The 17,536-nt window shown below is 49.3% G+C and overlaps 1 protein-coding gene across 7 annotated transcripts in view; it reads right to left on the reverse strand.

The window, feature by feature from the left end:
• The window catches only part of KSR1 (kinase suppressor of ras 1), a 144,705-nt gene extending 127,532 nt beyond the window's left edge, over window positions 1-17,173 (reverse strand). For 3 of the 7 annotated variants that reach the window (XM_074320247.1, XM_074320245.1, XM_019731388.2), the window contains exon 1: window positions 16,586-17,173. In XM_074320247.1, coding sequence (XP_074176348.1) covers window positions 16,586-16,816 — 231 coding nt within the window. In that variant the 5' untranslated portion in view covers window positions 16,817-17,173. The remainder of the gene's footprint in view (window positions 1-16,585) is intronic. The other 4 variants (XM_074320248.1, XM_019731391.2, XM_019731390.2 and 1 more) reach the window with 2 other exon arrangements.
• Window positions 17,174-17,536: the final 363 nt, after the last annotated feature.

Here is a 17,536-nt window from a genome sequence, read left to right on the forward strand (position 1 = left end):
TAGTTTTTTCCATCTGCACACATATTTTACATATTTACATAACTACAAATGCTGCACACATGCAAATGTGCACTCTATATATTTTCACTTAATGTAATATCATAAATATGGTCATGTTTTTTTACCCAGTCTTCATAATTAGTGGCTGTGCAGGTAAGAACCCACCGTCCCCTCGCCACTGGACATCTACCTTGTTTTCATTTGTTTTTCTGTATTACAGATAATGCAAATATCCTCATAAAGTTTGCTTTTCTTTTTACTGAATGATTGCCTTCGGACAAGCACCCTTGGAAGGATGGACCCGTCAAAGAGCAGCTATTGTCTTGGTGTTACAGATGAGGAGAGGAATACCAGGGGCGAGCACTCTCATGGGTGCTCAAATGCTTGTGGAATGAATAAACGCAGCTCGCCCACATGATGCTCTTACTGGATGGCACAGCCACAGCTTGCCCCGGCCAGGGCTCTGTCACCCACCCGTGTGGTCGGAAACAGGACTCACTCCCAAGCACATTTTCAGTAAGTCAGCAACAGGGTTTTGGGTAGCAGGTTAGTGAGCGTACCAACTCTATGTTTTGATAAGAAATGAGAGTTGAATTTCAGAATCCCTTTTGGGGTCTACAGGATGCAGGCCCGCTGCAAAGCCTGCACGGAGCCCCCATACCTCTCACCACTCTCTGCTCTCATCATTCTTTCCTCCTTGCTCCCAGGCTCCAGGCTCAGGGTCACGTGCGTGCAGGTGGCACCTATAGGCTGTGCCTCTGAAGTGTTTCACCCGGGGCACCTCTTGGCCTTCCCCAGCCCCAGCACTCCAGCCTCCTGAAGGGTTTCCAATGGCCCAGGTTTACTCCCTCGGGCCTCCGCAGCTTCCAAAGCTCTTTCCCAAATATTTCCCCAAGGCATCCCTCTCCACTCCTGTGAGGTCTTTACTCAAATATTACCTTCTCTGCAAAGCCATCCTGACCCTTCATTTAAAATGATACCAGTCCTTGCCCCTAACGCTCTTCCCTGCTTTCATGTTTTCCATAGCACATTCACCATTTAACAAACAATATATTTCACTTATTCATGTATTGTCTGAATATCTCCTCCTAAGTTCCGCAAAGCCAACATTTTTGTCCATTTTGTTCACTGTTACTCCCCAACGTTTATAAGAGTGCCCAGCCCACAGTGGGCACGCAACCCATAGTGGGTGCTACTTAAACACGTTGAAAAAAACCAATTGTAATAAATTATAAAAAGGTTCTTACTCTCCGCCAGGCATCGTGCCTGGCTCAATCATCTCACTATGAACAGCAATGCTATTAAAATTCCCATTTTACAGATGAGGAAACTGCTGCTCAGACAGGTTAAGCAACTTGCCCAACGGCACACGGCTTAGCCAGGAAGGGAGTGGAGTATGAACCCAGGCTATCAAGCACCAGAACCTACGTTCTTACTTACTACAGGGTCTGCTTCCCCTCTTGGCCTTTCATCAAAATACAGAAGCAGCCCGTGAATTGGCAGAGCTTTCTAGAACAAGGCCAAGCACCCACCCTGTGATCAAAATGGGGAAGAGGAGGCAGGAGCGGGGAGCCCAGGCAGTGGACGGACCCAAGGTGCCGGCTTTTGCTCCACTTCCCCAGGGAACAGCAAGTCTGACTTTCAGAACATATGCACAGCCTAGTTTGGCAGCCACAGGGTGACAGGGGCCAATTTGCTGTGACAAGTGGAATTGGGGCTTTGACAAGCTGGGTGCTAAGAAAACAAATCCTGCCAGACCAGGAAACTGCTTAAACCAAACAAGGCCAGAGAGGAAGTTTAGTTTAAGCTGTTAGATGCCCATGATAAGGTCTGGTCATTTGAGGCCACCTAAGTCTTTTTCTAAGAATACTCAGAAGCCCCTCTGGTTTAGGGACCAAAGGTGGGGGATGGTACAAAATGAACAGGTACAAAAGAGCCAGTTTCCATTAGTCACATGGCAAATCATAGCCCACATGGCTGTCTGCACACAGGTATTGTGAGTAAACGACGTCTTTGGCTTTTGGTTTCTTTTGTTCTTTTTCTTTCTTTTTTTTTTTTTTAACTACTTCCTAAAACTCAAAGTTGTCAAAGATGCAGTTGCAAGACTAGCCCAGCACTTTGTCTTAAATGCTCACCTCTCCTCATAAACCACCAGGCCAACCACACAGAAAAAGTTTCCTGTCCCCTGAAAAGACAAGTTTCCATTCACTGATGGATTCTTCCTTGCTCTGTTCATTCCCCTTGGCCAGGGTGAGTCAGGGCCAAAGCAGAATCTCCCCAGGGACTTGTCATCAAGTGTGTGTGCAAGCGCGCACGCATCTCTACCCTAAGATTTGCCACCAACATGTAAAATAAAACCGTGCCTGCCTACCATCTTCTTCAGGCCCCTAGCGCTATTATGTTGCTTTTCTAACCAGAGCGCTTCAAAACAGAAGCCAAATTCTTTGAGATGGAATCAGATAAGAGCTTTTGCTCTGAACCCGCCACCCCTCCCCCACACAAGGATGCTTCTCTCCTCATCATCTTCCTCAAGCAGGAGCCATCTACCTGCTTCACCTCCTTTCTTTTGGAAATGGTCACCTGCTAATCTAGACTCCAGTCATCTCGTCCTGTTTTCAACGTGGAGCTAATCCTGTTCAAGTGGTATAGAAAAGGGGGAGATTTTCAGACTCTTTTCCACACAGCATTTCTTCCCAAATGCTGTTGAGCATTACCAAAGCCTTTTCTGACTTCTCTCTGCCCTGAACAAGACCCAAGGTCAAGTGGATTTCTAAGGGGTGCGATGAAATGAACACAATGTGAATGCAGACAATTCTAGGTTTGAACCCCAGCTTCACCAATTACTGTAATTTGAGGCCTTACTGCCTCATCCACAAAATAAGCTAATCAGATTAACATTACTGAGGAGCCAACTGAGAGATCTCCTGTAAAAAGTCTGATATGTTAAAATTGGGCAAGTTTATCCCAGGTCAGCCATAGCTGAGGGAGAAGGACAAGAGGAACCCAAGTTATTCCATTCCTAGGATCTGGTCCTCCCTGCTCCATTTGGCAACGATCTCACACAAGGAACCCAAGAAGCCAGGTAACTTTGGTCAAAGCTGGCCCCAATGCAACGGCATCAGCACACCGGTAGTTTACGAATCATCCGGCCTCCTCCAAACAAAATGGCAGTCAATGTCTTCCACCAGCCCCATTTCCTGGAACATGGGGTCACAGCTCACTGGGTGAATACATCCTAGGCTGTCCTAAATTTTAGTATCTTTTTTTGGGGAGTGGGGGAAGGGGAACAGGACTTTATTGGGGAACAGAGTATATTTCCAGGACTTTTTTCCACGTCAAGTTGTTGTCCTTTCAATCTTAGTTGTGGAGGGTGCAGCTCAGCTCCAGATCCAGTCGCCACTGTTAGTTGCACCATCCCTTGCGGGAGTGGGGAGTGGAACCGGCAACCTTGTGGTTGAGAGGACAGGCTCCAACCAACTGAGCCATCCGGGAGCTCAGCGGCAGCTCAGCCAGGGTGCTGTGTTCAATCTTAGTTGCAGGGGGCGGAGCCCAGCATCCCTTGTGGGAGTTGAGGAGTCAAACCCGAAACCTTGTGGTTGAGAGCCCACTGGCCCATGTGGGAATCAAATCGGCAGCCTTCGGCGTTAGGAGCATGGAGCTCCAACCGCCTGAGCCACCAGGCCGGCCCCCCAAATTTTAGTATCTTGAAGCATCTGCGCAGACCTCACATCTGCCCTCTTTGCCCTACCCTAACAGAAGAACGTGATGAGAAGCACAATGTTCTCACATCTATATTCCTAAGGAAGAGTCAAAAATCAGAGTCACCAGTCAGGAAAGATTGGGGCAGGGCACAGTAGCTCAGAAAGAAGGGGGTTTCCCATGTTTATTTCTCAGGCTGGTTTCCCATAAGTGGAGCCTAGATACTCATACCTGGTATCAGCAGCCTCACTTCTGAGCTGGCAACCTCAGTTCTCAGGGCCCCTTCCCTGGCAGAGATCCAGGCTCCCCCCACCTGGCAGGCTGAGACTGCCAGGCCTTACAGCAGATAACTGACTTTCAGTGAACATGGCGAAAGCTGGCAGCACAGAGCACAGCTTAGTTCAAATCAAGAAACCTTTCCCGTGTCCTTACACACCTCAGGATAAGAGATGAGTCAGCTGTGCCTTCATTCACACTTCACCAGCACCTTCTATTGGTTTACTTATCTACAAACCTACAAACCGCCCCAACTAAGCTGACATTCTCATTCACTCTTATATCCCAGAATAGTGCCTGGCACATAACGGTGGGGGGGGGGGGTGAGAACATGAGGGTGACAACTATTTGTCGAATTGGTGCATTAATTCTTTTTTTTTTTCCATTTTATTTTATTAAATTTATTGGGGTGACAATTGTTAGTAAAATTACATAGATTTCAGGTGTACAATTCTGTATTACATCATCTATAAATCCCATTGTGTGTTCATCACCCAGAGTCAGTTCTCCTTCCATCACCAAATATTCGATCCCCCTTACCCTCTGGCAACCACTAAACTATTGTCTATGTCTGTGATAAGGTGCATTAATTCTTGACCATGGCCCAAGTTTAGGGGACCAGCCCCCAGCTCCCCTACCTCCCTGACCTCATGGCCCACCACAGACCTCATGGCCCATCACTTCCCACTGCGTTCCAGGCACACTGGCCTCCTAGCTGGTCCTTGAACACACCAAGTTCATTTCTGCCTCAGGGCTCTTGCACATGCTGACCCTCTTCCTACAATAGTCTTTACCCAGGTTTTCACAAGGCTGCTGCTGTCTTTTCATCTTTTATGATTCAGCTCAAACATCACCTTCTCTGGGAAGGAGGCTTTCCTGACGACCAACCTTCGACCCACCGCCATCACTCTAACCCACTTCCAGTTTTCTTTTTCTCAGGCCACTTTTCTCTCTCTATAGTCTTTTTTTCCTTCCAGTAAAGAAACTGCTCTGTCTGTCTTCTTCACTGATCTTTTTGTCCAGTGCCTAAAGCAGTGCCTGGCACACAGCTGATGCTCAATAGTCACTGAATGAATGGAAGAAGAAAAGAAAAGAGAGAGAGAGAGAGAGAGAGAGAGAGAGAGTAAGAGAGAGAAAGAGCAAATTCAAGACGGGGAATGATTTGCACACTTTAAATATCTTACAATTTTATTTGGCAATTACACATCAGTAAAGCATTTTAAAACAAAAAAGATGGGGAATGATTTAACAAGGCCAAAAAAGGGGGAAGGGGCACAAGGCCAAAATGGACTGCAAAGAAAATATGAGCTATTTACCCAGGAGTACAATTGTTAAGACAGCTGTCATTCAAAAAGCATAAAATGGAGAACAGTTCAGCATCTACCATCACAAAAAATATCCACGCTCTTTGACCCAGTAATTCCATTCCTGGGAATTATCCCAAGGAAATGAATTCAGAATAGGAACAAAAAAAAAAGAAAAAAGAGGCGCCTGTACAGATATGATTCCAGTCACATTGTTTATAACAGCAGAAATCTGGAAACAACCGAAATGTCCAATAACATGGGAAATGCTTTGGCAAATTGCAGCATATCCACTGGATGGAATATCATGCAGCAATTAAAATGACCAAAAGGAAGATAATAGAGAAACATGGACAAGTGTTTTAGAATAATGCTAAATGAGAAGGGGTGAAAAAATATTGAAATTTTTTTAACTGTCCATCACACCTCCTGTATCTTATCCCCTTTTAACTAACAAGAAGAGCGAGCTTCAGAGAGTTAAGCATCTTGACCAAGGTCACAGAGCTGGCAAGGAAGAGTCAGGATGTGACTATGACCTTCTCCACCCAGAGCCCACGCACACCCTGAAGTCCTCACTGAAGCCCTCCACGTCCTACTAAGTGCTCCAGACCATCCTTTTCCGGAATGACATCATGACAGCATCTGGGACGCCCCACTCAGAGATCAGAAGCAACTAGCAAAGTGACACGGAACTGGAGAAACACTTGTAAGAATGCAGCAAAAAGCAAAATAAAAACAACCACAAAGAAAACTACCTTTGTTGGGGGCAAGAGACCACAGAGAAAAGAACTGAGAGAGTGGTCGGCAAGACCAGGCTTCGCGAAGGATGGAGCAGAACCACGAGAAGAACCACGAGGGATAAGGAAGCTCCTGAGTGGGCGCTGGATCCCGTTTCATGGCTGGAATCGCCAAGAGGAGATGCAGGGTCGCAGGGAGCTCCCTGAGAACAGGGTCTACCTGTCCTCATCGACTCTTCTCCCAGGGACACACACCGTGGCACTCAATAAATGTCGGCTGAAATACACTCATCTCATGACATGTGGATACAGCAACAAGGAAAAGTAGAAGAGGAGATACTGGAGCTATGGAGAAGAGAGGACTGGAAATGGAGACAGGCAGAGTTTGACTCTAAGGGGTCTGGTGGCCTGTCTCCATTAAAGCCACTCATCTCCGTCTGGGGGGTGGGGGGCTGTGGGAATGAGGAAGGTCATGCACCATTCCTCGACTCTACCTCTGAGAACACGTTTCAGGTGCAGTAGGAGATTCAGCTTACCGAATGGGATGGCCTTCCTGTAATGTACAGGCTGCCAGAAGGCAGAGTAAGCTTCAGGGGGAAATTGAAACAGTCATTTCATGGGAAAAGGCACCGAGATCCCTCCCAGCCTGCTGGGGTAGATACAGCTCTGCCTGGAGGCAGAGGGCTGGACGAGAAGACCTCCGCAGGTCACTCTGCTTCCTTGGGACCAGCGTCATCGTTCTCAAAACCAGGCTACTCAGAGTCCCAATGCCAAGACTGGCCAGCGGTGGTTATTGCTGAAGCTGGGGAATCACTACGTGGGGCTGCATCATAGCATTCTCTCTACTTTTGTGCATGTTGGAACATTTCCATAATAAAGTGTGTTTTTTTAATGTAAACTCAGACCCAACCATTTCACCTAAGAATCACCAGGGCTGGCCCAGGCTTGGGGTCTGCCCTCTGGAACCACACAAAGGCCACCAATCCTTAAAAAATTTATTTTACGCTAACAGATTCTCTGGCTGGGAGAACAGTTTACAAATCCAAGTCAGGCAGGACAGGCCTGTAATGAAGACTGTCTGGGTTCAAGTCACAGGTTAGTCTCTCCTTAGCTGTGTGACCCTGGGCAAGTCACTTAACCTCTCTGCACCTCAGTTTCTTCAACTGTAAAATGGGGGTAACAATAGAAGCTTCCTCAAGGTTGTGAAGAGCAAATGCCATATAAACTCCTAACTAGGGGGCCAGGCATGGAGTAAGCTTTCAGAAAAAGTAAAAGTGAGCTATTACAACATATCCATTTTGTAACATGTATAAATATTCATTTTAGAAACCACACATCCATTTGATGGGTTATCTGGGGAAAATGAAAAGGGATGGAACTGGCACTCTATTTCTGAGACCTCAGGTAGTGGTTGGGAGCCCATGTCTAGAAAGGCCCTCCAGGCCAGTCCAGGTCTACACTGGCCAAGGGGCTAGAGAGTTCTTCCTTTCAAAGGGCCAGTACCAGAAACAGGAAACTGCTTCCTTTCCTTTCCATTCTGAGCCAGCATTTCCTTTTTTGTTTTAAAAAGCATTCCTTGTCTGAAGCCCAGCCCTTCCCCTGCCCTCCCCAGCCCCAGGCTCAAACACACCCACAGGCATCTGTATTTCTCTTGGATTGTTTTCTGAGGAGGTTCCCAGCCGCCCCTAATTGAGCATGCCCTTGGCACCAGGCTAACAGGCATGCAGGGCCAAGGGGGGCAGGACACAAGGACTCCAGGCATACACACCTCCCTGGGCAGTTTCCTCATCTGGTTGGAAGGATTAAGTGAAATATGTCTTTAAGTGCTAGTGTGGTGCCTAGAACACACACTATGCTTCCCTTTGTAAAGTACCTCCCTCAGCAAAAGGCAACCGCGCACTGCTGGGTAAGTATATGGAGTTACCAGCCTTTCCTCAACCCACTGGCTTGTAACTGGAACACAAATGGAAGGAACCTCAGTATCATGAAAACAACAGTCACTGAAACGAAGCCTACAATTTCTTGTCTTTTCCCCAGCTCATAGCTTAAGGCAATGTTTCCCCAACTACATTCAGTGGAAGAAAGAACCCCTGGACAAATAGGTTTGGGAACCCTTGTTGCAGGACTTCTCAGAGCCTTTAAAACACGAATCTTCATTTTTAGGAATCTCCAGGAAGGAGACAAGTAATGTGGCACATTCTCAACTCTTTGAAGCCCTCTTTCACAAGAGAATCTTGCAGGAGACAGTATGGGAAAGGACACATTACACCCTTTCAACGGTCCCAGTCTGGGGGGTAAAGTAGGAGGGGATACTCAACACAGTGCCCAATGCATGAGAATATCCCACTCACCATTTAAATATGACCTGTAACTTTTTTTTTCCTGGCCAGCAGAATTCTGTGTGTACCATGAGTGAAGCTGATCCTGCTAATCCATATCAAAACCAAATCCAAATTAATTGGCTAAATTGGGCCTCAAAACCTCCAGGTGCCATGCCAAAGAAAGCCCCACCACTGTATAAAAAAGCAGCTTATCTCATCAGCTTTGCAGAAAGCAAAACCCTCATGATCAATGTTGCAAAGTCAAGTCTGCAATTTATGCTATAGGAAATGTTCTTTTTCCTAACCATAGCTGGGCTAGGCCACATGCTGCACGATGCTTTCTCTCCTTCTTTTAACGTTAAACACAAGTCAATTCATTCGTAACAATTATTCTGAAGGTGGGGAAATGCAAGGGCGGAGGCAGGGCAGGACAGCGAGTAAGCAGTAGGACTTAGGCTCCACGACTTTGAAAGGCAATCCGCCCCATTCCAACACACTGCCACCCACCAAGGCCAGGACGACAAAATCAGATGTATATTTTAACATACATCTAGGTTTTAATTCAAACTGCAGGCAACTTGAATTAAGATATTTTTAATACAAATGAGAAACAGGCACGTCTGGGAATAAACGACAAAGCATTTTTGATGCCAACATCTGTCCCGAGTATACCTGGGATCTGGAAGAGGGGAGAAGCCAAGATGGACACAAAGACACTGGAGGGAAAGGGTGTGTCTTCTGGAAGCAATGGTAAACTGTTTCTAACATTATTTTGGCATTAAAACCAACAACAATGTATCAGGGTATGGAATGCAAACTGCATAAATTTAAGACAAACAGGAAGCCCTAGAGTAAGGGTTCACCCACACAAGTCCCAGAGTTTCTTTCAATGGAAGGATGAGAAACCCTGCAAGTACACAGTTAGGTTAAGTCCAGAGAGTCCATTCAGGCTGAGCCAGCTCCCTGGGCAGACTGGCTTTCAAAACATACCTACCCACAAGACACCCCAGACTGTTCCCCAAGAATCTCTCCAGTCCCCAGAGTTCCTAAGATATTGACAGGGCTAGGAAAACAAACCCATTTGCTTCCTCTCGCAAGAAACTCCTTGAGGCCCAGGAACCAACCTCCCACCCCAGCCCACACATGGGAAGGTGGAATGGCAGGCTGCTGCTTGCCGTCAGTCAGGGGGGTAGAAGAGCTCACTCCAGGGCGTGAGCCCTGAGGTCTGACTCCCAGCTCAGTGCTCCATTAGGAACCACCAAGCTCTTCTCCACTGTCCATTAAGATTATTCCCTGATATGTATTCCTGGTAAGTCACTTCCCCATCAGGCCTTTAGTTTCCTCATCTGCAAAGAGGGCTGGACCACATGGAAATCCTAATATCCTTTGTAGCCCTCTTAGGAATCCAGGACTCTTACTACATCAACCCCAAAGCCAAGGCACCCCAAATAGCTCTGATCAATATTGATGGCTGGTGATGAAACCCAGGCTACAATCCAGTGAGGTGTCTTTCATGAGCCCCAAGTGATGAAGACTTCACCATACAGCTATGCACTGCCGACAGGGAACCAGTCCCTGGACACAGAGACCTGATATCCAGCACCCCACCCCCACCCTGCGGTCTTGGCGCAGCGTTCCTCTTCTAATTGGTTGGCCCCCTCGCTACAGGCAACCAGAAAATGAGAACGCACAATCCTTGAACCTCAGCCATGGGGGCCATGTCCCATCTCCTGTTCAGTCCTCGACCTCAGGGAGGCAGTGGCAAAGGAGTAAATGCACAGAGACGGCCATTTATAAATGCTGTCATTCCTGCTGGGGAGGAGGGAACACAGTAGGCCCTAAAGATTTTAAAGACTAGGAATGACGTTAAATGTGTTCACACACTGTGACCCAGCACATTCCACTTCCAGGAATGTACTCCTGCACTCACTGCAACACTTGGCAACAGCCTGAGTGGCCAACAATGGGTGACCGGTTCGATGAATTTATGGTATGACCACCCAAGACAGGCACTAAGGGTGATGCTGCATATCTACGTGTATGGATGTAGACAGAAGACATGAAAAGGCAACGCACATGGTAAGCATGTGTACATTTGTATGCAAATGGAGGATAAAAACAATGGCAGAATATCTACAAAATGTTAGTAAGAATTAACTCTGAGAAACAAAAATACTATCAGGCATGACATTCCAAAGATACAGAGATTACCTTCCAGAAGCCAAGGATAAAGGCCAGACCTCTTTGGGGGTAAGTTTAAAATCTTTATTACATCTGAGGGTTATACCAGTTGGAAATGAATGACCCCCGAGGGCAGAGCCACACACAGGAGTCCCCATCGCCGAGTCTCTGCTTGGAGAGCTGCCTGATCCAAACTGGACTGTGACAGGAGAGAGAAACAAGCTTTTACGTTGGCTTTTTAAAACAATGGACTGAGAATAAGAACATGTGGATGAAATTCCCAGACCTACAATAATGGAAGAACTTCATGCTGTTGAATTATGTCCATCAGTCAACAAACACGTCTTGCCATTAAAAAAAAAAAAAATCTGAGTAACAATGTGCTAAAGCTCCACATATTCTGCATGCCTAGTTTAAGGTTATACATTCTTTTCTCAGGAACATATTAAATATTAACTATTATGACAAAAAAGAATTAACTCTGAGAGGTAGCGTTATAGGTGATTTTCTTTTATTCGTTTGTATTCTTTTCTATAGTGAGCATATACCATCATGTGTATTTCATAATACTTTAATAAAACTAGAAAGTTAAAGAATATACTGCTAATCGGAGGAATTATTCAAAAAAAGAATAAGGCAGGTATCCATTGAAAAAATTATGAGTAACTTGATCTCTAGGCAGCTTCTCATTTCTCAGAGTAAGACCCACACAGAGCTGGATGCACCACAGTTGGCTGACCGAGACCTGTCTTTGAGGGTGTGCTGGGCTGTACTTTAAGGAAGCAGCCCCAAGCCTGAGCTCAGAGGCTGCACAGCCTGGGGTGGCCATCACTACGCCCAGTCATCTTGAACTGAGCCAAATGCCCCTGGGAGGGCCCTTTCAGTTATTGGCCACTTCCTTGGGCTCAGCAGCCATGACCCTGACCCGAATCTCCCCACCATGGTTTCTAGAGGTCATTGGGAAGTTCAGAACATGAGGTCTGAAGACCAGTCAACCCAGGTCCAACCTACCAACTCAGTCTCTTAACCCCTCTGAGCTGCAATGTCCTCATCTGCAAAATGGGGATAAAACCTCATCGGGGTCCTTAGGAACATTAAATGGGGCAACACGTGCCAAGAGACTAGCAGAAAGCTTAACACAGAACTGGTGACCGAGAATGGCTCTTGTCTGCCCTCACTATGCACGAAGGTCAGTCCTGTAACTCCAAAAGCACCAGTGCAGCTTTCCCTCTGAACTGAATGTAGAAAAAGATTCTCACCAGCCTATTCTGAAAGAATGTCCTTTTGAAAAAGCGCAGCGGAGAGACTTGGCCACAGACTTTGTTACTTCCCCCAACCATGGCAGACACTGCCACCAAAGACCAGGGTCCCTGCCGTCTCTCTCCAGACCACAGCCAGCAGACAGGTCCTGCATACTTGTGGTGGGGAACACGGCTTTCCTGGATTTGGAGCCAACCCAGAGGAGAAGGAGGCATTCACATCACTGTCCCAGCATTCACACTAACCTGGGCTGCAGAGTTGATAAGGCCTCCCTCCAGCACCCCCCAAGCTCAGGGAATCTGCAGGTCCCTCTCCAGGCCGCCTCCAAGGAACGCTGCTGGCACGTTTCAGCAAGGAAAAAGTTGCCAAGGCAAAAGCTGACACCAAAGGGGACAGTGCGGCAGCTCCAGCAAGAGGTTAAAACTATGGTGATGGAGAGGAAGCAGAGAAAGCCCACACTCCAAGGCAGTGGTTGGGTGGGGAAAGGAAAACCAGGTCGCGCTGTCAGTGCTGCCAGGGATGTGTGACTCGGGACAAGTCACCACCCAGACTCTGGGATATTTCCCGTAAAACTAGGAAGTTGGACTGACCGACTGTTAAGTCATATCCCCAATTCCTAAGCACTCTTAGCAAGCCAGGGTACTGGAGTTGCTATCGTTTGCCTGCCTGGCTACCCTACTAGCCTGAAAGTGTCCCTGAACACCAGGAGAGCATCCTACCTATCTACCTCAGAATCCTTGCCAGAATGGCTGCTGCTAGGGGCTCAGCAGGCAAATCGGTAATAACTGAAGGTTTGTCAAGTGAATACATGTCCATGCCTGCCACAGGACCTGATCTGTGAGGATAGAGGGCACTCCACTCCTTGCCCAGCAGTGCCACTATCCAGATGCTCCGAGGACATGAGGAGGGGGCCACAGGGAGAGCTCAGGTCCTCCACACAGCAGGGTTCTGACGTCTGCCACAGCTGAGCTTAGTGAAGGTCAATTCTCCTCAGAGAAGTGGCCAGTGTGCAGACAGTAACTACTCCAGCTCCCCAATGCCCCCTCCAGCACGAGGCCTAGGGGCAAGGTTCTCTGGGGACCCTTCCTCCACATCAGCTTAGGGTTTTTTTCTAGAAGAGCACAGGTGGGGAGACTTGGTGTGGCGAGGCCTGTCTCTGGAAAGTACTAGTAGGCTGGCAGAAAAGGGCAACGCTGCAGTGTCCACATAACGGGAATCTTCATGAGGGGTCACTATCTTCCCAGCGCCCAGCACAGAACCGACCCAAAGAGGACAAATACATGAGGGAATGAACTGGTGTGGGGCTTCAGGCCCAGCTGTGAAGCCAGCTAGGTACCCCACGTGAGCACATGTGGGGAATGAGAACACTCTATCCTGTCTCAGTGGAGTTCTCAGACCCCTCAGAGGGTCTGATTGAGATGGGGTACCAGGTGCTGCTGGGAGGAAGTAGCCTCACCACTTCTGTTTATAGAGTCAGACCCTGCGTTCAAATGTTGTCTTCCTCCCCTTTCCCACGTAAAGAGAAAAACTATGTGTGTCATGAACGTTAGTGGATTTCCAGGAAATCTCATCAGATGGAGACACAACCAGCACCAGGTAGGCAGGTGGGAGGCAAACATTAAACTTTGGCTCCTTCCACTCTTTTGGATCCAAACCGGACTACTCGGTGGAGAAAGTCATCATAGGCAGCCAGGCACGCTGAGCCCTGCACGCTGTCACAATCTGCAGTCTCCGGCACCAGCAGCTGGGCCTGGGGTCAGGGACTTCCAGGAGCATCTCACGTGATGTTTTTCCCAGTGAATGCTTATTTAACGAGGGCCAGAGTGGGCTGGGGTTCCTAAGACTTTGGGAGAAGTCTGGCGTAGTTGCATAAGCCAAGCCCTCTGCTCAGCCCCTTCTCCAAAGCCAGGAATCCAGTGTTGCAAGCACTGTCTCTCTGGGGGCCCTGGCCTGGTATGTGAGAGGATCCTGCAGAACAGGAAAGAAAGCCAGAGTGGACATCACCACTGCCCCAAGCTGCGGGGATGGTTTCCAGGCCTGTGTCACCCACCACTAGGAAATAAGAGCCAGCTATGAAGTAGCTTCCCCTAAAGGTGGCCTGTGGCGTGAACGCCACTGGGTCCCCATTAGGGAAAGTTTATAGGCAGCATCACTTAGTAGGAAGAATGTGGACTTACAGACTCACAACAGGTTTAAGCAATCTCATCCCCATTTTACAGATGGGGAAGCTTGAGATTCAGAAGTCGTGGGACTTGCCCAAGGTCACACAGACAGAACCTGGACCTGAAATCAAAGCCATGGGCTTTCCCATCTGCCATACTGCCCCTCTCATCAGGAATCTTTGAGTAATAAACTTCCCCCCTATTTTATCAGTTTGGTAAATCTGGACTTTAGAACCATGCTTAAACAGGGAATATACCTTTTTTTCATTTTTTTGTTAGTCTTGTAAAATTAAATGTAAAATTAAATTTATTAGTGTAACATTGATTAATAAATTTCAGGTGTACAACTATATAACACATCTGTACACTCTTATTAGGTGCTCACCACCCAAGGTCTAGTCTCCTTCCATCACCTGTATTTGACCTCCCCTTCACCTTCTTCATCCTCCCCAAACCCCCTTCCTCTCTGGTAACCACCATTCTGTTGTTTGTATTTATGAGTCTGTTTGTTTATTAAACAGGGATATTCCTAAACAGAGGAATGTATAACAAACACTGCCTCAGCCCAATTGAGGCACCTTCACTAAACCACAGCATTTTGAGCCACAAGAACCCAGAGATCCACACCGGCCCCCCTGTTCAGGTGAGGAGGCTGAGGCCTCCAAACTAGCTCCAGGGGTCTAAATTCCCATCCTCACAACAACCTGGGTCCCTCCTTCAGAAGTAGGGTGGCCCTGAATTCACATGACAAGGAAGAAGACAGGGAGCTGTTCCCATTTACACTGCAAATGCACTTCAGATGGGTTTCTGGCTTGATCATCCAATAAACACTCAGGAGGGTGGCCACTGAATAAACCAGCTCAGAGACCTACACAGCTGGATGCTCTGGGGTGTCATGACGCCACACGTTGGTCAAAATGAGCGACTCTGGAACTCAGGGTACCAAGAGGGCAAAGCGCCATTTCCAGAGAATAAGCAGCAAATGGTTCTCCTGTATCTACTCTGCAAACCAGGAGAACTTCAAACCGACATGGGGACAATCTGAGAGAGGCCAACACAGAGAACGTTCTCACGCCAACAACACAGCAGTCCAACCAGGCACATACTGCTGGACAACGACCCCTCCTCCAGGAACTAAGCCTCACAGACCCCCTATTGTGTTGGTTTAAAAACTGAACTTTGCTGGGCAAACACACTGGGCTGTGTTTAAGAAACCAGTTTCTCTCGCCACTTGCAAAACAGCAGCATGCCTGCAGAAGGGACAGTTGTGGGGGGTGTTGTTGGTTGGTTGTTTTTTATTTTTAAGCAAAGCCCTGGTCAGTAATGGTATAGCAACTGTAACAAAAATAATAGCCAGCACTGATTGGATGTTTCCAATGTCCACATTTTATAGCTTAAGAAAATAAAACTGAAAAACTCACCCCAGAGTATTTTAGATCAAACAGGGAATCAGGTTTGTGGTGTGCACAGAGGACTGGGTCTTGTAATAATTACCACAAATCACCAGCTGGCCCTATGACAGCTGGCACAGGCAATTAGCAATAAGGGGGTGGGGGGGATAGGATGTAAAATTAAGGGTCTAATAAAACAAAACATCGCCAGATGTGCAGAAGGCCAGATGTGGCAAGGCAAGGTGAAGCCCCTTCTTCAAGCTGGAGTTACCCATTAACTGGTCTCTGGATTTCCACAGCCTTCCCAGCCTCTGGACAAAAGCAAGTTGGGAATGCACTAGTTTCCCTCTATTGTGTATGGGGGAGGGGGAGACTCCCCTTTCAGAGAACCCAACAACCCTTTTGGCTGCTTCTTCCAAATCCTTTTAATACTGCACTTCCCAGCTATAATTTGAGAGAGGAGGGCGGGTATATCTTATTTCTTCTTTACACTGGAGGCTGTCTCCATCAGAAGCCCTTAAATAGTGTCATCTTCTCACCAAAGGCTCGTTCTCCAGCATAATCCTTCCTAAGCTAAAATCCAATGTTTGGAGGGGAGTGGGGAGAGTCGGATTGAGCAGTGAAACGCTGTGGCAGTGCGAAACGAAAGCACCAAATGCCTGAAGAGCAAAAATGCAGTTTCAGCAACACTTTTTGAAAACGGCAGACAAGAACCTGAAGGAGAGGAAAGGAAGGGAAAAGGCAGTCTGGGGCGTGTGGGAAAAGCAGAGAACGACGGCCTCTGCTCACACTTCAGGGGGACCTCCCCCCACCCCACCCCCGCCCTGTCACCCCAGCCCACGGCTGCTCCGCTAAGTCACACAGGGAAAAGTCCAGCGTGTGACTCAGTGAGAGAATGAGTCCTGCGGCCCCGCAAGCTGGAAATGGGGTGGGGGCGGAGGTGGGGAGGCAGGGGATGTCCGCGCGCAGCCCACCCCGCCCACCGTCTCCCGGAGTCTCCATCCTAGTTCCCACTCCGCCCCTCCCCCAAAAGCCTGCACTGAGGGGCTGGTCCTGGGTCCTCAAGCCGCCGCATCAGCGAGTGGAGGAGGGAGGAAGCCTCAAAGGGGGGCGACCCGGGCTCAAGGATGCAACTGGGAAAGGAGTGAAGTGGAGCAGGGAGGAAAGTGTTGGGGGCCGCTTCCCAGGCTGCAGACCCCGGTCTCTTCCAGCCCAGTCCGGGTCCCCCATCCTCTGGCGTCGCGGCCGCCTTACCTCCAGGGTCCGGATCTCCTGCTGGGTGAGGTCGTTGGACACCGCACACTTGGTGCGCAGCCCGCGCAGGCTGCCGATGGAGATATCGATGAGCTTCTGGAGCTGCCCGCACTGCTGCAGCGCCCGGCTGGCCGCGGCTCCGGCGCCCCCCTCCGCGGCCGCCGCGTCCCCCCCGCCGCCGCCTTCCTTCTTTTCCCCCATCGCCGCTGCGCGCCTTGCAGTTCTATCCATGCCTCGGCATCGGGGCCGCGGGGTGGCCGAGGCGGGGAGCCCGGGGACGCGGGCGCCTCGGAAGGGAATCCTCGAGCTGGGAGGGCTGCACGAGGAGCGCCCCTCGGCAGTGCAGGAGCCCGGACGCGAGGAGAGCCGGCGACCGAGCTCACCGCTCCAGCCCGCCCAACCGCGGCTGCAAAGCGAAAGCCGCGGCGACCCGACGGCTGCGGCTCCCGGAGCCTTTAAGTGGCAGCAGGGGCCGGGTCAAGGCAGCTGGGCATGCTGGGACTTGTAGTCCACGCCGCGCACCTGCCTCCCGGCCCGCGCCTTCGGAGCCCCAGCCCGCGCCCTGCGCCTGGAGCACCGCGTTCCGGCCTTCCCTTCCGCGGTGGGTGCTGGCGGTGTGGAAAGCACCCGCCTCTGTGTCCCGGGAGTGGCTGCTCCGCGCCGACTCCTCCCCGGGACGCCCAAAGCCCGGGGAGCCTCGTCTCCCCGCCCACCTCTGTCCCCCACGCTCGCCTCCATCCTGGGGGCTTCCCGCGACCCCCGGATGGGGCGGGGCAGGGGCCAACGGCCCCTTGAGCCAGAGGAGGATTTGCATCCTGCAATTCCTCAGCCGCGGCCAAACCACGGAAGATGGGGACAGTGGAGGTTCCAGAATTTCTGTGTGGGTTTAGGGGCCGCCATCTAGTGGGAAGGGGCCTAAAGTGCTTGTCCTGTAGAGGGTTCTCAAAGCAC

Source organism: Rhinolophus sinicus, linkage group LG15 (genome assembly GCF_036562045.2).
Source record: "Rhinolophus sinicus isolate RSC01 linkage group LG15, ASM3656204v1, whole genome shotgun sequence".
Lineage (NCBI taxonomy): Eukaryota > Metazoa > Chordata > Mammalia > Chiroptera > Rhinolophidae > Rhinolophus > Rhinolophus sinicus.